Here is a 21079-nt window from a genome sequence, read left to right as displayed (position 1 = left end):
GTTTGTTCCTGGTTCTTTTATTTATACCACTCCTGGGAGACTCAGCTCATGGCACAAGAACAGCACAGCACAGTTTTTAACTCCAAGGTTGGACAGCAAGCTGCAGCTTGGAGAATGTAGCTCTAAGCACAGAGCATGGAGTTCAAGCCCAATATAGCTCCTCAAGAGCAAAAGCAAGGGTCAAGGGGAATGAAGCTGTGACATCTGGAGAAAAGGAGGCTCAGGAGAGACCTCATTGCTCTCTACAGCTACCTGAAGGGAGGTTGTAGCCAGGTGAGGTTGTTCTCTTCTGCCAGGCACCCAGGGACAGAACAAGAGGACACATCCTCAAGCTGTGCCAGGGCAGGTTTAGGTTGGATGTTAGGAAGAAATTCTCCACAGCAAGAGTGATTGGCACTGGAATGGGCTGCCCAGGGAGGTGGTGGAGTCACCGTGCCTGGAGGTGTTTAGCAGGAGACTGGGTGAGGCACTTAGTGCTATGGGTTAGTTAATTAGAAGGTGCTGGGTGATAGGTTGGACTCCATGATCTCAGAGGTCTCTTCCAGCCTGGTTAATTCTGTGATCTGGTCCCAAGTCTGCACAAGGAATGTTGGTAGGAGCTGGAGGTTCTCTGAGTGCAGAGTGCAGTGGGTCTTAATGGGCTGTGCTTTGCTCAGCGTTCAGAGGATGCTGGAAGAGACCTCTGAAGACCATTTCCCTCAGCATCAGTCAAGTAAGGAAAATAAAGCTATCATGTCAAGTGTTTGCACTTAAAACCCAGCCAATGACTGCAGTGTTCTCCTGCCCCTGTTGGCTGGTCAGTGACTAATTACACTTTCTGTGCATTTAGAGCTTAAAGCAATTTAAAATGTCAAACCTTTTCCTCTTTTCAGTAAAGAATTGAAACTTCTGCCCTCAGTTCTTGAGGGGCTGAAGGGAGAGAGCTCTGGTCTGAATGATTAGGTAGGGAGGTGGAAGGGAACTGGTTGAAGGAAAGAAGCTAGAGAGTTGTGGTCAATGGGATGGAGTTCAGTTGGAGGCCTTTGACTAGTGGAGTCCCACAGGGGCAGTACTGGGACCAATTCTGTTCAATATATTCATCAATGACCTGGATGAGGGCACAGAGGGCACTGCCAGCAAGTTTGCTGATGACACCAAACTGGGTGGAGTGGCTGCCACACCAGAAGGCTGTGCTGCCATTCAGCCAGACTTGGACAGGGCAGGGAGACATTGAATGAAATTCAGCAAGGGCAAGGGAAAAGTCTGGCACCTGGGAAAGAGCAACCCCAGGGATCAGGATAGGTTGGGGACTGAGCTGTTGGGAGACAGTGAAGTGCAATAGGATTTGGGGGTCCTAGTGGATGGGAGGGTGACCATGAGCCAGCAATGTGCTCTGGTGGCCAGGAGGGGCAATGCCATTCTGCAGTGGATTAGAAGGGCTGTGGTGAGTAGGTCAAGAGAGGTTCTCCTGCCTCTCTGCTCTGCCCTGTTGAGGCCACATCTGGAGTACTGTGTCCAGTTCTGGGCCTCCCAGTTCAAGAGGGGCATAGAACTGCTTGAGAGAGTCCAGCACAGAGCCACAGAGATGCTGAAGGCAATGGAAGATCTCTGTTATGAGGAGAGCCTGGGAGAGAAGACTCAGAGGTGACCTCATCAATGTTTATACAGCTGTGCAGGGTGAGTGCCAGGAGGCTGGAGCCAGGCTCTGCTGGGTGATGCCCAATGCCAGCACAAGGGGCAATGGTGGAAGCTGAGGCATAGGAAGTTCCATGGAAACATGAGGATGAATTTTCTCCCTGTGAGAGTGCCAGACCCCTGGAACAGGCTGCCCAGGGAGGTTGTGGAGTCTCTCTCTCTGGAGATATTCAAACCTTGCCTGGATGTGTTCCTGTGTGACCTGCTCTGGGTGATCCTGCTGTGGCAGGGGGCTTGGACTGGATGAGCTTTGGAGGTCCCTTCCAGCCCCTGACATTCTGTGGTTCTGTGGTTCTAGCCCCCTGCAGCAGTTTGGGTTCACAGAGCTGCCGGCAGGGCTAAGGTTGCTTTCCCTCCCATGGCTGTCCTTGGCCATCGGGAGCAGCTGTCTCTCATGCAGAGGCTGGGCCATGTTCCTCCTGCTCCAGCCCCCCCTCTGCCAGGGCAGGTTTAGGTTGGATGTTAGGAGGAAGTTCTTCACAGAGAGAGTGATTTCCCATTGGAATGGGCTGCCCAGGGAGGTGGTGGAGGCACCGTCCCTGGAAGTCTTCAAGAAAAGCCTGGCTGAGGCACTTAGTGCCATGGTCTAGTTGATTGGATAGGGCTGGGTGCTAGGTTGGACTGGATGATCTTGGAGGTCTCTTCCAATCTGGTTGATTCTATGATTCTATGATCATGAGCAGGAAGAACACTTTCCTGCTGCTCCTTTTCCTTCATGTCCCCCCCACATGTTTACCTTTCTCTTCTGTGCAGGCACCACCTGTCTGATCGCACTGCTGTCGGACAAAGAGCTGACAGTGGCCAACGTGGGAGATTCCCGAGGAGTCCTGTGTGACAAGGATGGGAATGCCATCCCCCTGTCACACGACCACAAGCCCTACCAGCTAAAAGAGAGGAAGAGGATTAAAAGAGCTGGTGAGTCCCCACCTGTTTGCTTTGGCCTGAAGGTTCATCTTTCTGTCTTCTCAGCTCCATCAGCAGCAGCTGCCCTGAGGCTGGCAAATGCCAGGCTGAGGCAACCAAAGGGCAAATCCTCTGGTATTATACAGCACTTCTTAGAGGAATTGGAAGCCTAAACCTGTGCCTTAATGAGCCAGTGTAGGAGTAAGACCAGCCCTGCAGAGAAGGACTTGGGGGTGCTTGTCAAGGAGAAGCTGGACAGGAGGCAGCAATGGCCACTGGCAGCCCAGAAGGCCAGTGGCAGCATCCAGAGCAGTGTGGCCAGAGATGGATAGAGGGGATCCTGCCCCTCTACTCGGCTCTGGGGAGACCTCACCTGCAGTGCTGTGGCCAGTTCTGGGGTAGCCCAACACAAGAGAGATATGAACCTGCTGGAGAGGGTCCAGAGGAGGCCATAAAGATGATCAGAGGCTGGAGAACCTCTGCTGTGGGGACAGGCTGGGAGAGTTGGGGCTGTTCAGTCTGGAGAAAAGAAGGCTCAGAGAGACCTTAGAACTGCATTTCAGTATCTGAAGAGGACCTGCAGGAAAGCTGAGGGGGAACTGTTCAGAAGAGCCTGTGGGGATAGGATGACAGGCAATGGTTTGAAACTGGAGCAGGAGGAAGTTCTGCACAGTGAGGGTGGTGGGACACTGGAACAGTCTGCCCAGGGCTGAGGTTGAGGTCCCATCTCTTTGGACATTTAAGATCAGACTTGCTGTGGCGCTGGGCAGTCTGCTCTAGCTGAAGGTGTCCCTGCTCCCTGCAGGACAAGATGATCTTTGAGGGTCCCTTCCAAACCTTAAACCACAGACAAGCTGTGATCTGTGAATCTTCATCAGCTACTTGGCTGCCCTGCCCAATTGCCTTGTGACCTCTGCTGGGAACAAATGAATAGAGGCAGCATCAGTGCAAACCCTACCAGCAGCAGTTGTGTGAGAGGCTGGGTGAGCACAGCCTAAAGCTAAAACACAGTGAGGTTCAGTTAGTAGAAGAAGCAGCAGAGCATGAACCTAATTCATCAGAGCTGAGTTTTGTTCCTGTCCAGTGGCTGCTAACAAGCACCAACATGTAAATTGTAGTAGGAGCATAGGGAAGGAATAAGAAGCAGCAATCTTTCTGCAATAAATCCTTCTAGCTTTCATCACTTGTCAGCTTAGCGACCTCCTGGGCTAGAAGTTTCATCTGCATCATCAAATTTAATAGCCAATTCTCCAGGAATATGTCAAAAGCCTCTTTTGAACCTGTTTCTGCTTTGGCTCCCACAACAGCAAATGATTTGATGAAGAACAAGAGTTGCTCTTGTGCATGTTACAGCCAGCAAAGAGCACTGCCTCTGGAGATGCAGTGGCTCTGCCTCCAGGGCTGTGTCTGAGGAGTCCAAGGAATGATTTTTATCCCTCGGTCTAAAACATTTTTCCCCGAGTATAAAACTTTTCTAAACCCCCCGGGGGCAGCAGCAGACCGACGGCAGCACAGACCCTGCGCACCCTGCACTGCCCTCCCGGCTTGCCTGCAGCACCCAGCAGCAGTGAGAGCAGTTGGAGATGCTTCCTGCTGCTGCCTGCCCCTGAGGGCATGGAAGACTGAGCAGGTCCTCAGAAGGAACAGCATTGCCAGCCCTAAGCAGAACTGGTGCTGGCCCAGCTCAGAGCAGGGCAGTTGGATGCTTTCAGAGTGTGAAACTTCCCTTCTTTCCACACAGTAACCCTGAAGCAAAGTGCCCAAACTGAATAACCCATCCTGTGCTGCAGCTGTGCCAGGAGGGCCTGACTCTCACCACCCAGATCATTCCTTGTGACAGCAAGGAACAACCACAGCACTGTGTTGGGATTCTGCACTGCCCAGGCCCCTGCAGCAGCTCTGCAGTGGTTGCACATCTCTGTTAGCAGGAGGAGGCTTCATTTCAAAGTGAAATCCGCGTGGTCATGGTTGAGAAGCTCTGCTTCAAACCTCCACCTGATGGAAATCAGCATGAGGCAGGCCAGAGCAAAGCCTGAGGTGTCCTCTGCATTTCAGCAGGGTGTGAACCACAGGATGACCATTCCAAGCTGACCCTCATTTTTCACTGCCATGCTGGATCTTCAGGTTCACTGCTTGCTGCTGTCAGTGGGTGTAGAATGAATTCAGTCCCTCTCTCGTCCTCCTTCCCAGAAGCTTTTTCCAAAGTCTTGGTCAAACCACAGCCTGGCAAATGTTTCCATCTGCCAGTGCAACATGGCTCGAGCAGCTCTTGCTGCCCTAGAAGCTGCCACTCAGCTTTCTGGTGGGAGGTGCCAGCAGGGGCCACCAGGTCTGGATCACCACTGACTGAACTGTCAGCAGGGACTGGCTGCTGCATCCACGACTGCTGGGCTGCCCTGCTCTTGTTTATCTTGAGACTGAGCTCCTACCACTCTCCTCCACCCTTGTGGGACAGGGAAAGGCACATCCCGTGATAAAAGGATGGGAAGGGATCTTCCAAGCTCATCCATCCCAACCCACCTGCAGTCAGCAGGGACTGCTGCAACTGGAGCAGGTTGCTCACAGCCGCAGACAATCTCACCTGCAGTGGTTCTAGGGATGGGGGTTCTGCCACTTCTCTGGCCAACCTGGGATAGGCTCTCACCACCTTCAGCTTAAAATATTTCTTCCTTTTCTCTAGCCTGAATCTGCTTCTCTAAGTTCAAACCATCAGGCCTTGTCCTGTCCCAACAGGCCCTGCTCAAAAATCTGTCCCAAGCTTTCTGGTTGGCCCAATTAAGCACTCCAAGGGCACCAGGTCTCCCTGGAGCTTTCTCTTCTCCAGGCTGCCCAACCCCAGCTCTCTCAACCTGCCCTGCTTTTCCCCAGCAAACATAGAGCATTTCTTGCTGACCAGGAGCCTGAGCTGCCTTTGTAGCACCAGCGTAAGGCAGCGGCCTTGAAACAGCCCTGGTTTGGCTGCCGAGGGAGCCCTGGGTGGTAGAGCCAGCAGGTGAGTGACATGGACAGGAACTCAAGTCACTCACCTTGAAGGTAATCCTCTGAGCTCAGCTCTGGCTGGCACAGCAAACGTTTGTGCAGCTGCCAGAAGGCTTCTCTCCCTTGAAAGTCTTTCTCCTGCGGTGGCAGCCGGTGCTGCAGGACAGCTGCCTTGCAGGAGCATTGCTGTGCGCTGTAGGAGTGGCCCTGTCAGAGAACACATCAGAGGTGCCAGTAGACACTTCGGCAAACCATAGGAATGCAGCTCGTGTCGTCAGCAGCTCTGAGACTGGCACCAAGACACCACTTCGTGCACGTAAGCAGGACCTGCAGGCTGGAGCCAGCAGCAGCAGTAGCTGTGTCCTCTGCGAGAGCAGCAGCAAGCTCAGGCACTGCTGAGCTCTCACCCTGGAGAAAGCTTCTCTTAGAAATGGCTCTTATCAAGAGCATTTTGCTTCCCTGGCATCCCAACTCATATGTATGGAGCTATTTTGGTTGGAAGAGTCTCTAAGATTGTCCAGTCCAACCATCAACCCAGCGCCACTGCAGCCACTAAGCCATGTCCCACAATGCCATGGCCACACCTTTCTTGAACACCTCCAGGGATGGGGACTCCACCACCTCCCTGGGCAGCCTGTGCCAATCCTGGCCACTCCTGCAGCAAAGAAATTGCTCCTAATGTCCAACCTAACCCTCCTTCAGCACAGTTTCAGGCTAGTTCCTCTTGTCCTGCCACCTGATACTCAGGAGAAGAGACCAACCCCCACCTGGCTCCAGCCTCCTCTCAGGGAGTTGTCCCCCCAGCCTCCTTTTATCCAGGCTGAACTCCTGTTCCCTCAGCTGCTCCTCAGCCCTGTTCTCCACACCCTTTAGCTTTGTTGCCCTTCTCTGGACCTGCTCCAGGCCCTCAATGTCTTCTTGCAGTGGGGAATCCAGAACTGAACCCAGTCCATGTCTTGCAAGCTCCACATCAGAGTGAGTGACATGAGAGTGAAGGCTGAGTGACACCCAGGACTGTACTCACGGTTTTAGAGTCCTCATCACATATGCAGCTCCCCCTGGGATGGTCAGTAGGTGGCTGTGACTCCTTCAGCACCCTCAAAAGCTGCATTCTTCCCCTAGCCACCATCCTGGTTGGATGCAGTGGGCTCAGCAGTGGCTACAGAAGGAAACATCTTCATAACAGAGGCTCCATGGAGGAATCCATGAAAACACCCAGCTAAAAAGTGTTTCTTTCTGCTGGGCTGAACACAAATCAAGTTTCAAGCTTTAAAGGAGAGTGACATGAAATGCAGCCTCACCTGAAAGCAGAAAGACTTTACAGATTAGATCAAGCAGCCAGGACTGGAAGGGCTATCAGAAGATTGAGGTGACAGACAAATAACGTGGGGGCTGAAGTGCTGAGCTGCAAGCTTGTGATAAGAGCAAAGACATTTGTAAGAGCAGGGAAGCAGGCAGCCTGTAGATAACAGGAACCAACAGTTCTCCTCTTGTGCTTCTACATTTCTATGTCCCACCCTTGCAAGCTGTTTGTCCTCAGGTGACTTTGAAGATGACAGGAACAACATAGAATCATAAAATGGGGTGGGTTGGAAGAGACCTCCAAAGGTGGTGAGGCATGGAACAGGTTGCCCGGGGAGGTGGTGGATGCTCCCTTCCTGAAGGTGTTCCAGGCCAGGAGCACATCTCCTGTGGAGACAGGCTGAGAGAGTTGGGGTTGTTCAGCCTGGAGAGGAGAAGGCTCTCAGGAGACTTTATTGTGGCCTTCCAGAAGGGAGCTACAAGAAAGCTGGGGAGGGACTTTTTAGGGTAGTGATAGGACTGGGGGGAATGAAACAAAACTCCCAGTGGGTAGATTCAGATTGGACATTAGGAAGTTCTTCAGCATGAAGGTGCTGAGACACTGGCACAGGTTGCCCAGGGAGGTGGTGGAAGCCTCACCCTGGAGGTTTTTAAGGCCAGGCTGAATGCGTCTCTGAACAATCAGATCTAGTGTGAGGTGTCCCTGCCCATGGCAGGGGGCTTGGAGCTGGATAATTCTTGAGGTCCCTTCCAGCCTAAACATTTCATGAATCCATGCACATCAGGCAAATCTCACCTCTTGTTTTTCCAACTTTACATATCCTGAGGGGTTTGCTTCCAGCACTGCTTTGGTGCTTTCTGACCCAGCTTACTCCAAGCTGTTTGCTAGAAGAGCTTAGAAATGTTTGGGTTTTGTTCAGCTGCTGCTTTGCTTTCTGCCTTGGGCTGAGATGTGAATCCTGCTACAGGGTGTTTGCTTCACACATCCTCTGAAGTGGGGAACTGCACAGAACAAAGGAATTGGCTCACACCAGGACATAAAGATTTGCTTGCAGGACTTTTCATCCTAACATTGAGCTTGAAGTTGTGTGGGACTGGAACAGCTGTGTTCAGGGCCTGGTCAGGACCTCTTGGGGAGCAGAAAAGCATGAGGCTGCTTCCTTTGAAAGCAGAGCCTGTCCATTGAGGAACAGCAGCAAAACATTCCCTGTTTCAGCTCTTCCAGCAGAATCAGTGGCCACAATCCAGCTCTTCCCTGGAGATCTCCTGCCCCTCTGCTCTGCCCTGGTGAGACCTCACCCCCAGCTTGTACCTGTTGTGTAGCATACCGTGTCCACTGTTGGGCTCCCCAGTTTAAGAGACACAGGGACCTGCTAGAGAGAGTCCAGTGGAGAGCTACAAGAATGACTGGGGCACTTGGACGTCTCTGCTGTGAAGTGCTGAGAGCCCTGGGGCTGTTTAGTCTGGAGAGAAGGCTGAGAGGGGATGTGATCAGTGTCTATAAATATCTGAAGGATGGGGGTCAGGATGAAGGTGCCAGGCTCTCCTTGCTGGTGCCCAGTGACAGGACAAGGCACAACAGGTACAAGCTGGAACCCAGGAGGTGCCACCTCAACATGAGGAGATGTTTCTGTGTGGTGAGTGTGCCAGAACCCTGGATGCATCCCTGTGTGACCTGCCCTGGGTGACCCTGTTCTAGCAGGGGGGTTGGACTGGATGACTTCTGGAGGTCCCTTCCAACCCACAACATTCTGTGATTTACATAAGGCATAGAATCACAGAATGGTTTGGGTTGGAAGTGACCTTCAAGCTCATCCAGTTCCAACCCTCTGCCATAGGCAGGGACACCTCCCACCAACCCAAGTTGCTCAAGGCCTCATCCAGCCTGGCCTTGAAGGCCTCCAGGGAGGGGCCATCCACAAACCTCCCTGGGGCAACCTGTTCAGTGTCTCCCCACCCTGACTGTAAAGATGTGTGACACTGGGGACCCGAGGATGCAGCAAGATGAATGTTTGGGTGAGTCTGGCAGAAAGCCAGAGTAATGCTTTGACTTTTCCAAGCCCTGCTCTCAGTGTTGGTGTTTCTCTGCAGGTGGCTTTATCAGCTTTAATGGCTCGTGGCGCGTCCAGGGCATCCTGGCCATGTCCCGCTCCCTAGGAGATTACCCTCTGAAGAACCTGAACGTTGTCATCCCTGACCCTGACATTCTTACCTTTGACCTGGACAAACTGCAGCCAGAGTTCATGATCCTGGCCTCGGATGGCCTGTGGGATGCTTTCAGCAATGAAGAAGCTGTCCGGTTCATCAAGGAACGCTTGGATGAGCCCCACTTTGGTGCCAAGAGCATAGTCCTACAGTCCTTCTACAGAGGGTGTCCTGACAACATCACAGTGATGGTGGTGAAGTTCAGGAATAGCAGCAAAACAGAAGAACAGTGATGACTGACCAGTGGCTGAACTGCAAACAGACTCTCTGACGGTTTGAACCCAGTAGAAAGCTCTTGTCGTGCCCTTAAGATCCTACCCGAGAGGAGGAGATCCCCTGGGCTTTGTCCTTGGCTTAACAAAGGAGCAATACAACTCATTCCCTCTCAGTGATGACAAAGGGTTGGTTCATGCCTCCCTGTCTCCTGTGCCCTCCCTGCTCCTCGCAAACTAACTGTAAGCTTCCATTCTCTCCCCGACCTCCCCCCCGTAGACTTCTCATCTGATCCCTCCCCTCTCATTTCCGATGGTCAAGAGGTTCCTTCAGGTGCAGAGCAGGGGCAGAGCAGTGACACTGCTTTCAGTCCTGGGTGTGACTCTCCAGAAAGATGCTTTCCTCTTTCCTTTCCTCTTTCCTTTCCCCTTTCCTTTCCTCTTTCCTTTCCTCTTTCCTTTCCTCTTTCCTTTCCCCTTTCCTCTTTCCTTTCCTTTTTTTCTTTTATCTTCTTTTCCTTTCTTTTCCTTATCTGTATAGCAAAAGGTTTGTGGATGTGAAGGAGGAAGAGGAGCCAACTCCTAGCCTGCTACCACAGAAGTGGCTCCCTCGCTTTGCTGACCCTCTCCTCACATCAATCTCTGCCAAGCATGTGATGAGGTCTAGCTGCTGGATGAGCTGCAGCCACCTTCATTCACTCTGTGCATTCCCTCTATGCCATGCTGTGTCCAGCCCAGTGCAGCACAACGCTGTGAGCTCTGACACCTGCTCCACCAGCAGCTGGGTCTGTTGTGACAGGAGAGTGTCTGTGGTTCACCAAGGCTCACCCACAAATTAGTTTTTTGACACAGACTCTCTGCAGGCCTATAAAGAAAGTGGTGGAAGGTGAAATTAATTTAATTAGCAACCATTTGGAAGGCTAATTAAATCAAGGTGCTGCTTAGAGCTGCCTTGATAGGAGTCAAGCCTATTAAAGGCTTTTCATTTGTGGTGTTAATCCAGGGGAAGGCCACTCTAGAACCATTTCTGGTCCCAAGTATGAATGCCACAGCACTGCAGAGATGAGAGCTTGTGCTCAGTCTAGATTAAAACATGCTTAGGTCCAGCTTCCAGGATTTCAGTGTATTTTGGAATCTGTGGCTCCAAAGTTTAAAGAATGGCAGTCTGATCTCTATCTGGTAACTTGATGATGGAGAGGCAGCAGCAGCAGAAGGATGTGGCAATGTATGCTGGAGGAGCAGAGCCAAGGCCTGAGCTTCCTGGGATGGTTTTCTTACCCATATCCTCTTTTTCCACAATCCACTCCCTGGAGAATATAGTTCTGAATGATCTGCTGGCGTCTTCAGGGTGCTGGAGGTTGTCAGTATCTGAGTGCTGAGGTGAATCAGGGATGTAATGCATCAGTTTACATTGTTCATAGATTCACAGAATGGGCTGGGTTGCAAGGGCTCTTGAGGATCATCTAGTTCCAGTGCCCCTGGCATTGGCTGTGTCGTGTCCACTAGACCAGGCTGCTCAAAGCTCCCTGTTCGTGGCAGGGATGTCATGGCACTTGGTTAAAAAGCTGCCTGTCCCTCATCACCCACTTTCAGCATCCCTGGGCAGGTGGCCTGCTGGTGCCTAAAGCACTGTGATGTGTGGTAGATGTGTGTCTCTGAAGTCACCAAGGAAGAGACCAAATCCTGCTTCACAGCCTTTCCATTTCTGTTCCTAAGTTCTCTCTTCCCTGACAAGCTTCTCTGCTCTAGCTCGTTTGGAGATAATCACAGCTCCTAATTGGATCTGTTGCTATTCCCAGGGTGATTCCAATTAAATAGAGATTATTTAGCTGCCTCTTCTGATCACAGAAGGTTAGAGGTTGGAAGGGACCTCCAGAGATCATCCAGTCCAACCCTCCTGCCAAGGCAGGATCACCCAGGGGAGTTCACACAGGAATGTATCCAGGCAGGTTTGAAAGTCTCCAGAGAAGTAAACTCCACAACCTCTCTGGGTAGCCTGCTCCAGTGCTCTGGCACCCTCACTCTAAAGAAGTTTTTCCTCATGATGAGGTGAAACCTTCTCTGTTCCAGTTTGCATCCATTGCTCCTTGGCTTACCGCTGTGCACCACTCAAAAGAGATTACCCCCCTCCATGACACCCACTCAGATATTTATAGATCCCAGGGTAGAGCCCCTCAACTCTGAGGGAAGAAGAGAGGTGTGGAAGTGTCCAGCACCCTTTGAAAGCAGCAGAATCCCAGCCTGCACTGGTCCTTCCCTGGAGGATGGGATGTGGAGGACTTTGTGAGTGTCTGGAGCAGCAGCACATGCAGTGAGTTTGAAACATGCCTCTGCAGTTCAGCTGAACAGCAGGCAGGGGATGCTGATAACTGCTTCAGTTCTTTCCCTGTGAGAAGTGTTTGGGGTCAGTCTGCAGTGAAATGGAAACTTCCTGGGCATGCTTCAGTATCTCCTCAGCACTGCTGCAGCAGGCAGAGCTCGTGGGCCATAAGCTGTTTACTTTACCTTTGTCCTTCACAGGTGGAGTTTCCACTGTGCTGGTTTCTCTGTCTGGATGGTTGTCAAAAGAGCTGCCCAGGGCAATGCAGAATTAGACCCAGCAGCCTGCAGAACCCTAGAGAAAGACATCACTGCTGATCCTTCAGGGGCCATGGAGAGGCTGGGATTGGAACAACGCAGCTGAAGGTGCTCCACGGTATGGTGTGGTAGTGGCCCTGGCAGCGTCCAGTAATGGTTGGAATTCACAGAATCATAAAAGCACCTTGCTTGGCAAAGACCTCCGAGATCATCAAATCCAAGCATTGACTAACTCTGACAGGACTACTACTGCACCATATCTAGATGGCTTTTAAATACATCCAGGGGTGGGGATTCAACCACTCTCTGAGCAGCCTCGTCCAGTCTTTGAGGCCTCTTTTGGGGTTGAAGTTTTCCCATCCCAACTCCATGATCTTAGAGGTCTTTCCCAACCATGGTGATTCTGTGACTGGAATAAAAAACCCCAAACCATTATAGGCTAACACCACTTGAGAGCAAAGCCCATGGCTGCTACTGAGCCTCCAGATCAGTCCAGCTTCAACCTTCAAGTGCTTGCAGTTACAACAGTGGTTGGTTCAGCACTTCCCACCTCCTCTGCAGCTTTCTCACCTTTCCATAGCCCTTCCCTGGCCAAAGACACCCATCCCAACAACTCTGCTGGGGTTATTGATTTTTGGTTTGATCACTTTTAAAACCTGGTTACAGCTGCTTTAGGTTTGAAGATGAAGTAATGGAGATGAGATGCTTTGGGCACTCTTTCACATCCATGGCCAGCACCTGTCAGTCCCCCATCTTGAACCTGACTCCAGCCGTGCTGATCTGTGCCAAATTCTGTCAGGGGACGCTCATTGGAGGACAAAGATGAGGCAATGCACACCTTGATTGTGCAGCCTACACCACCTAGTGTCTGCTCCTCCACTGCCTTCATTATACATCCTGCATTCATAGATCACAGGATGAGTTGGGGTGGAAGCGACCTTCAAGATCATCCAGTTCCAACTCCCTGCCATGGGACACCTTTCACTGACCCAGGTTGTTACAGACTTCGTCCAACCTGGCCTTCAGCTCCTTTCTGCCCAGAGAGGGGGCATCCACAACCTCCCTGGGCAACCTGTTCCAATGTATCCCTACCCTCACTGGAAAGAATCATCTGGAAAGAGTTGCCAGAAGTGTCCCCAGTACACTGGTGCAGCACTGGAGAGGCAAACCTACCAGCATCCCATCCTCAGGGGTGCTTCCTGCCTGGGCACCCCTCCAAAGACAGGGAGAGGGTGGGTAAGGTGACTTGCAGACACCTGAGAGGGCCCAAATTCCTGTAGGCTGTGTTTGTGGAGGTTTTGTGTTGTTTAAGCCTGAGCAGCTCTGTCAGTGATGTGTTCATCAGGTAATTCATAGAGTCAGAGAATGGTTTGGGTTGGAAGCAACCTGGTTAATGACAGTTTGTAAGGGCAGGAAACTGAAAGGCTAAGTTGCTGCCAAAGAGCATTTTTGGTGTGGTCTAGGGTAAAAAAAAAATGTAGCTTGTCACTGGCTAGCTGGGGCAGCACTTAGAGAATCTGGAGTCTGGGCTCTTCCCAGGGGTTTTACAAGCCAAGAGGTCACCTCACGCAGCACATTCTGAAGGTGCTACCAGTGAGCTTTGTCATTCTGATGATAGACACTAATTAGTGTAGCAGTCTGATTGCTAGACTTGGAACTAGCTTTTAAGGAAGGCTTTATTACTGGCCAGTGGAGCACCTGGGTACAATGACTCTTTGTTCACCAGTATGGTTAGATGGTCACAGTCTGCTTTATTTCTGTGGTGCAGAGACTTACATGCATTCTAGCTAGAGGCATGCTCCACCAAGACTGGTTACATACAGAGGGTACAGGGTTACTTGTAAGGCATGGGTAGGTCAGTATACCATAACAATCTGAGCATCAGCCTCTGGGGCTGGCTAAACTCTGCCCACCTGCAGCTGGCACTCCAACCCCTGCAGCTGCATGTGGGGGGAACTACCCAGCGCCTGGTATCTTAACTCCCCAGATGGATTCAAGGACGCTCCCAGCACGGGTTGCTCATGTTTATCATTTGGTGTCCTCTGCTAGCAAGAAATTCTCCAACAAGGCTTGATACAAAAGCTCCACCCTCTGGAGCTCTTGGAGCAGTTAAAGGCTCCCAGTGGAGGTGACAGCCTAATTAGGTGGCATGGCAGCTGTGTCCAGTGGCCTAAGCATGGAAACCAAATGACAGCCCTCGAAACTGATAGCTCAGGAAGGCAGTGGAGGCCTTTGCAGTTCCACTTGTCCCCTGTGAGGTGCAGACAGACCCTTCTCTCCAGCTGCATCTCACAGCACCCCTTAGCTGTAGAAACCAAACATCTAGGGGTGGGTGGGTTTGGGTTTAGTTAACACTTTGAAGTTTCTCTGTGGTTTTAGGTTGTGGTCTCAACTGCACATACAAAAAACCAACCCAGCACCAGAGCAAACCGTCCTGATGGATAACAGGGTGACCAGCAATGTGCCCTTGTGGCCAAGAAGGAAAATGGCATCCTGGGGTGCAGCAAGAGGACTGTGGCCAGCAGGCTGAGAAAGATTCTTCTCTCTCTCAACTCTGCCCTGCTGAGGCCACAGCTGGTGTCCTGAGTCCAGTTCTGAGCTCCCCAGCCCAAGAAGTGCAGGGACTTACTGGAGAAGGTACAACAAAGTGCTATAAAGATTCTGAGGGGACTAGAACAGCTCTGATGGGGCAAGGCTGAGATAATCTGGGCTGTTTAGTCTGGAGAGCAGCCTGGCAGGGGGGGCCTCATCAATGCTGATCAATACTTAAAGAGCAAGTGGCAGGAGGGTGGGCCCAGGCTTTGTTCAGTGGTGCCCAGAGACAGGCCAAGGGGTAAGAGGCACAAAGTGGAACATCAGAAGTTCCATCTGAACATGAGGTGGAACTTCTTTAAGGGTGTCAGAGCACTGGAGCAGGCTGCCCAGAGAGGTGGTGGAGTCTCCATCTCTGGAGACATTCCAAGCCCACTTGAACTTGTTCCTGTGTGACCTGCCCTAGGTGACCCTGCCTTGGCTGGGAGGTTGGACTGGATGATCTCCAGCGTTCCAACCCCTGCCACTCTGTGATTCTGCAACCTGGCAGGCTTTATTGTAACTGCTTTCTGTCCCTCCTCCATGGAGCACCTGCACTTGAGCATGGTTTTCAGCTCAGTAACAACATCCAAACCTGGGACCTTAATATATAATGCAGACTGCAGGAGCCTTCACATCCCTGGGCCCTACCAGCTCCGGCTCAGCAAACTGCAAGGTGCTTAAGAAATTACCCAGCTGGTGCATGCTGCTGGGGCAAGAGAAGGAGCTGAATGGTTACAGAAGGAGCTAAATGAACACTTGAGCAAAACTCTGCCCCAAAATTTCTTCAGCAGGACCAACAGACACCTATCAAGAGTTTAAGTTTGAAGGGAATGTGACAAAGTCATATTATTGCACTCAAATTCCTCACTGTCAGCTCCTTCTGCAATCCACCCAGCAGGGCTTCCAAAACACCTTGGACCAGTGCTTTGGTCCAAGGCTTTCCCAGTCCAAAAGTCCCATCATTTTCCCATCAAAATCACAACTGCTTGGAATTCTGCTTGAAGCTGCCTTTTTGCATCTCAGGATGTGGGAAAAGCTCAGCCTGTGGTTTAGGCTTTGGTTTCAGTAGGATGTTCAGGGCAGATGCAATAAAATCTGCTCCCTCCTCTGAATCCAATGCTGATGTCAGCTTGAAGCTTTTTTCACCTCTTCCCATCAGAATCTTCCCTGCTATTTGCTTTTAGCAGAAACATTAGCTCAGGCATGAGTTTTGATGGTCTTTTAAGCAATAATAAGGTCAGACTCAGACACAAAGCAGACTGGAAATGAGAAATGAGTTGTTTTTTTAAAACTCAGGAGCAGGAATGTTTTACACTGTACTTGTAAACCGATGCCACTGGAGGTGGCAATTTCATCTGGCAGGAACAGATCACTGTGTACAGATTTATGATCAGCCTTAGCATTGTGGGGCACAAACCTAAGAGGTACCCTGCCTGGTGGTAGTCCTGCACACTTCTCCCTGATTCACATCTCTGGTTCTCTCCTTGTGAGCACTGGCTGCTTGATCTATCCACTTCCTGAAGGCTGCAGAGTCTTTCAGAAGCTATGATTTTGGGCAAAGGCAACACAAATCATGCTGCAGTATCAGTGTTCTTGTGAAAGATCATTCATTTCCAAGCATTTAATGTGGCAGGCTGATAAAAGAGGGAGCTAGGAGTGCTTGAAGCTAGATAATCAAAGAACAAGTGAAACCTCTCACACAGCTCTCAGGATCTCAACACAGAACAGCCACCAGATGACAGATCCACAGGACAGCTGTAGTATCACCTCTCTTCACAGAAAAATAGCAGCTGTGGGTGCACCCTCCACCGGAACAGGAGGAGAAATCTCTCTGATGTGAGGGTGTTGTGGGTTTAAGACTGGAGGTTCCACCTGAACAGGAGGAGAAACCTCTCTGGTGTGAAGGTGCTGGAGTTCTGGAGCAGGCTGCCCAGAGAGACTGTGGAGTCTCCTTGTCTGGAGAGCTTTCAAACCCCACCCTGGACGTAGTGATGCTGGGCAAGCTGTTGTGGGTGCCCTGATTTAGTTTGACTGAATAATTTCCAGAGGCCCCTTCCAAGCCCCTCCCCACACTGGCATTCTCTGTAACAATGCACCTTTAGTGATTCAGTTTAACAAAATAATCTATTTTTGCAAATCTTTGACCTTCTTCCTACACCCTTAGGGCACCACCACCTGAAACACCTCAAGAACATCCTCCCCCAGACCTTACTTTTATATGTAAGCACCCTCAAAGTCCATCACAAAGCCCCTGTGCAGTTGCTGAAAACACAGCAGAAAAACCCAACCTCCAACAGTGACCCTAACCACAAGGTAAAACAAAGAAACCTGGTGAAACCTCAACCCTGCTACTTAAGAGGTTTCTGCACCTCTCTAATTTGTCTCTAAGAGACTATCTGCAAGACAGCCAAATGTAAATATGCCACCACATCTTAGCTGTAGCACAGGTAAGGTGGCAGTGCTCTGCCATGCTCCATGTACAGGATATAACCATTCTATCTTCACTGTGTAGTGAGTGTGTCAAGAATAACTCTGTTAATGCAGTTGCAAACCCTGTGTTGTTGTCTGTTAGAAGTGTAAACTACTGAAAACTTGGCCTTGCTGACATGAATAAAGTGATTCAAATCCCTCTCTTTACAGATAGAGCAGAGTTTGCTGTCTTCAAGGAATGCAAAAGCTCAGAAGTTCTTTCCAGTTTTCATTTTAAAGTTTGAAGGAGGAAAGCTGTTTCAGGAATAAAGTCATGAGATAAATGGATCTTGCTGAATCATCTCAGTTCAAGAGAGACAGAGAACTGCTGGAGAGAGTACAGGAGAGGTAATGAGGATGATGAGGGGCCTGGAGCAGCTCTATGAGGAGCAAAGGCTGAGAGCCCTGGGGCTGACAGCATGCAGAAGAGCAGCCCCAGAGGGCATCTCAGCAATGCTCAGCAAGAGCTAAAGGAGCTGTGGGGGGGCAAAAGGATGGGGCCCAGACTCTTGTCAGTGGTGCCCAAGGACAGCACAAGCCAGAAGGTTCCACCTGAGCAGGAGGAGAAATTTGTTTGTTGCAAGGGTGCTGGAGACCTGGAGCAGGCTGCCCAGAGAGGATGTGGAGTCTCCTTGTCTGGAGAGCTTCCAGCCCCCCATGGCATTGTGCTGCTGGGCAAGCTGCTGTGGGTGCCCTGTTTTAGCAGAAGGTTGGACTGGATGATCTCCAGAGATCCCTTCCAGCCCTCCCATGCTGGCATCCTGTGATTCTCTGCTTGGTCTGAGAACTTTCAGGACACATCAGTACGCACAGGTATGTGTCCACATGGCTGGGTTTTGATTATCCTGATGTATGAGAGATGTGTCATAACTGAACCGCACATAAGACCACTGGTGGAGCCCTCTGGCAGTCTGTGAACATGAGCAAAGCCACCAGAGCAATTCTGGTTTGTATTATATAAATATATACACCCACACAGGGAAATTGCATCTTGCATTCAGAACTTCCCACAGTTTCTGCAGTCCCTCCAACATCCACAGGTCTCTAGCACTCAAGAGTGCTGATGGAGGTGACAGGTTTACATAAGAAGGTGACATATGGATAGAAGATCATTGGAATTGTCATTCCAGGTACAGAACAAATACTTGAGAGTGGCCAAGGATGATGCAGGTGCTAAGAAAAACCCCAACTAATAACAAAGAAACAAATCCAGGTAGGAATGTGGGAAGCATCTTTCTTGGTATCAACATAATTCCTCACTGACACGCAGAAAATCCAGGTAGAAATCCCATGGCTCCAGCAGTCCACATGGACAAGTGTCAGAGAAGCCAGGACAGTGTCTTCCCAAGATTCTGTGCATAGGATATAGACATGGAAAAATGCTTTGTGAATCCCTGATGTTTTTATCTAAGGACACCAGAAGGTCTCATGGCAGCTCTGCCCCAGCAGCATAGCTCTCCTTCAGCTGAAGCCATCTCCACAGCTCTGTTTTTTTGTGTTGCCCTGGACTTGAAACGTTTTCACCCCAAACAGGCTGAAGTTTGTACATAAATACAGACTCAAAGGCAGTTAACTGAAGCATGTGAGGACAAATCCTGCCAGAACCTGATTATTTCACTTGCTGTCACGCCGTGTACTGCGATCAGCTCCCTGTACCTACAGATGTCAAACCTGATTTTGTAAAGAAAGAACTGGTTCTCTTCTGGAAGGCTGATGTTCACCTTGAGTATATTTAAGCAAATTCCAACATAAACATCCTCAAATTTAATGGGCCTGACGTGACTCATCAGCTCATAAACCCTGACAGCCAGTCTGCCATCCAGGACATACCCCATGCCGCTGCAGTAGGGAGGATATAGCCTGAAGGGATACTCACGGTAGGAGATGTATCTCCTCCTGTAAAAGCCTCTGTAGGCGAAGTTGTTGATGAGAGGATAGCCACTGAACACATTTTCTGAGGAGTTCAGCCGCAGGAGGAATTTCACCAGGTTGGGGGTGTTGATGAAGACATCGTCATCGGTCTTCATGAGGAACCTGGCATTGGAGCAGAACTGGGAGACCCACTGGAAGGCCATGATGGTTTTCAAGGTGAGGTTGTCATAAGTGTCCAGAAAGTCCTGGCGGATGATGTCGCCATACAGGATGCTTTCGTCTTCCACCGACAGCGCTGCGGTGCTGCCCACCCTTTCGGTGTCCTCACCTAGTAAGAAGAGAGTTAGGATTCGCTGTCCCCACCAGAAGCCCTGAGACCCCCACGTTATCCTGATGGCCTGCCTCGACTTCACATCCCAAGGACTAGAGGAGACTAGGATGACTAGGAAGGGATCAGTGTCTTTGCACCTGGGGCGCTCCCGCAGCGTGAAGAGGTAGCGCTGCTTGTGCAGCGGTTCATAGTCGTAGAAATACATCAGGTTTGTCTGCTCAGGCCCAGCATCGGAAGGAAACATGACATACCAGAGAGTCAGGACAGAAAAGGTGAGGAGGAACAAAAAACCCCACTGCAGCCTTCTCATATGCATGACATTTAGCAGCATGGGGCAAGGACTCCTCTGCAGAAGTGCCTCGGTGACCTTCAAAACCCACACCCCTGAAACAGGTTTCTTGCTGGAAGAAAAGTGGAAGTCGTTGCCAGAATGCTATTGTTCAAATGTTGTCTCTCTCCTGTTGCCTTGAAAGCTGCAGCAGAACAAAGGCAAACCCAGAGTCATTGCTCCAGCTGGGATATGCACAGGGAATCAGCACATCCCAGAGACAAGCACTGAGGAACTCGAACAGCTTTCAGCTTGGAGATTCCCCTTCCACAAACCTCACCTCTGCAAAAAGAAAAAGGAAAAAAAATAGATCTCAGAGATCTTCAGCAAAACATCTTTGACTCAATTCACTCTTGAGGGATCATCTAATGACTATCATAGAATCATAGAATCAAAGAGTGTCAGGGGTGGAAAGGACTTCCAAAGCTCATCCAGTCCAACTCCCCTGCCAGAGCAGAATCACCCAGAGCAGATCACACAGGAACACATCCAGGTGAGTTTTGAATATGCCCAGAGAAGGAGACTCCACAGTCCCCCTGGGCAGCCTGTTCCAGTGTTCTGTCACCCTCACAGGGAGAAAAGTTCCTCTTCGTGTTTACATGAAACTTGCTAAGCCTCAGCTTCCACCATTGCCCCTTGTGCTGGCATTGGGCATCACCCAGCAGAGCCTGGCTCCAGCCTCCTGGCACTCACCCTGCACAGCTTTATAACCATTGACTACTCACACTCTGCTACAGGTAGGGACTTCCTGAGTGCAGGCAGCATAAAAGGTGGCAAATGCTCCCACTGATTAAAGTATGATTGTAACTACAATGGCCAATGGATAGCCCAATTCAAAATGAAAACACATTTACGACTTTAGGCACAATGATAAAGAAAAGGAATGTCCTTTTTCTTAACCTGCCAGTAGAATTAATTGGGACATCATTCCATTACTGTTCCTGGACTCTCCTTTTCTTCATACAGAATCACAGAGCTCTGGAAACGTTTAGGGTGGAAAAGATCTTTCAGACCATAAGCTTTAAACCTCGAGGCCACGGTAGGGTTGAGTTGCTTGCTGATGATCTTAGAGAGCTTTTCCAACCCAAACAATTCAGTGGAAGACCTCGAGCCCTGTGCCTTGCAACCAGGAGGAACAGCAGGAGTTTTTGCAAGGTTCTGAGCTGGGATGATGGCATGGAACAACGCCTTGAAATGCATTAACAATAACCTTTAACGACGGCTTGCTCTCACTTCAGATTGCCCAGGCAACCTTAGTGCTCCCGCGTAGGCAGCGCTTCACAGCGCCGCGGTGCACTGCGCGGTGGCGGCGCGGAGGGAAGAGCTGACGGAGAAGAAAGTTTTCCGGCCCCGGGAAGCACGGAGAGGTGTCGGCTCGGAGGCAGCAGTCCGTTAGGAGTCCACCTACCGCCCTCTGCCGAAACCAGCCGCAAATTGTAAGCCGTTTCCCCGCTCTCCGTGAGAACGGAGGCTCTGCGCCCGGCTCTCCCCTCAGGCGGCCTCCCCCGCTCCCCCGTATCCCCTCCCCGGCTCAGCACAGCTCCCGGGTGGGGGCCACGGCCTTCAACGGCAGCCCCCTCCACCAGCCGCTCCGTTCCGTTACCGTTGCGGTGCCGTCCGGTGACCGGCGGGGCAGGGCAGGGCGTCCCGTCC

At 50.8% G+C, this 21079-nt stretch overlaps 2 protein-coding genes across 7 annotated transcripts in view; one reads left to right on the top strand and one right to left on the bottom strand.

Moving 5' to 3' along the window:
* The window catches only part of PPM1L (protein phosphatase, Mg2+/Mn2+ dependent 1L), a 125309-nt gene extending 108126 nt beyond the window's left edge, over positions 1-17183 (top strand). Inside the window, exons 3-5 of one of the 4 annotated variants that reach the window (XR_010304450.1) lie at positions 2428-2589; positions 8950-9518; positions 17067-17183. Coding sequence is in view for 1 of the 4 variants with exons in the window: in XM_064152955.1 (XP_064009025.1) it covers positions 2428-2589; positions 8950-9296 (509 nt within the window). In the remaining 3 variants the exon portion in view is untranslated. Of the gene's footprint in view, positions 1-2427; positions 2590-8949 lie in introns of all 4 variants that reach the window. The other 3 variants (XR_010304449.1, XR_010304448.1, XM_064152955.1) reach the window with 3 other exon arrangements.
* Positions 17184-17545: 362 nt separating this feature from the next.
* On the bottom strand, positions 17546-21079 carry B3GALNT1 (beta-1,3-N-acetylgalactosaminyltransferase 1 (Globoside blood group)). Of its 3 annotated transcripts, XM_064152953.1 has the most exons (3): positions 20637-20788; positions 18772-19708; positions 17546-18247 (listed from the first exon to the last, which is right to left on the bottom strand). In XM_064152953.1, exons 2-3 carry the CDS (start codon positions 19427-19429, stop codon positions 18069-18071), a joined length of 837 nt encoding a protein of 278 aa, XP_064009023.1. In that variant the 5' UTR covers positions 19430-19708; positions 20637-20788; the 3' UTR covers positions 17546-18068. The 3 variants fall into 3 exon arrangements, with proteins under 3 accessions (XP_064009023.1, XP_064009022.1, XP_064009021.1); XM_064152952.1 differs by lacking the exon at positions 20637-20788 and adding an exon at positions 21030-21079 and having other exon boundaries at positions 17546-19708; XM_064152951.1 differs by having other exon boundaries at positions 17546-19708.

The sequence above is a fragment of the Pogoniulus pusillus genome, chromosome 13 (genome assembly GCF_015220805.1).
Source record: "Pogoniulus pusillus isolate bPogPus1 chromosome 13, bPogPus1.pri, whole genome shotgun sequence".
NCBI classification, from domain to species: domain Eukaryota; kingdom Metazoa; phylum Chordata; class Aves; order Piciformes; family Lybiidae; genus Pogoniulus; species Pogoniulus pusillus.
The sequence above is the reverse complement of the archived record's forward strand: the minus strand, read 5'-3'. Positions and strand labels throughout refer to the sequence as shown.

Bases quoted from the DNA above. Each gene is read 5' to 3' on its own strand.
- B3GALNT1 (XM_064152952.1), bottom strand. From the start codon at position 19,429: ATGCTGCTAAATGTCATGCATATGAGAAGGCTGCAGTGGGGTTTTTTG.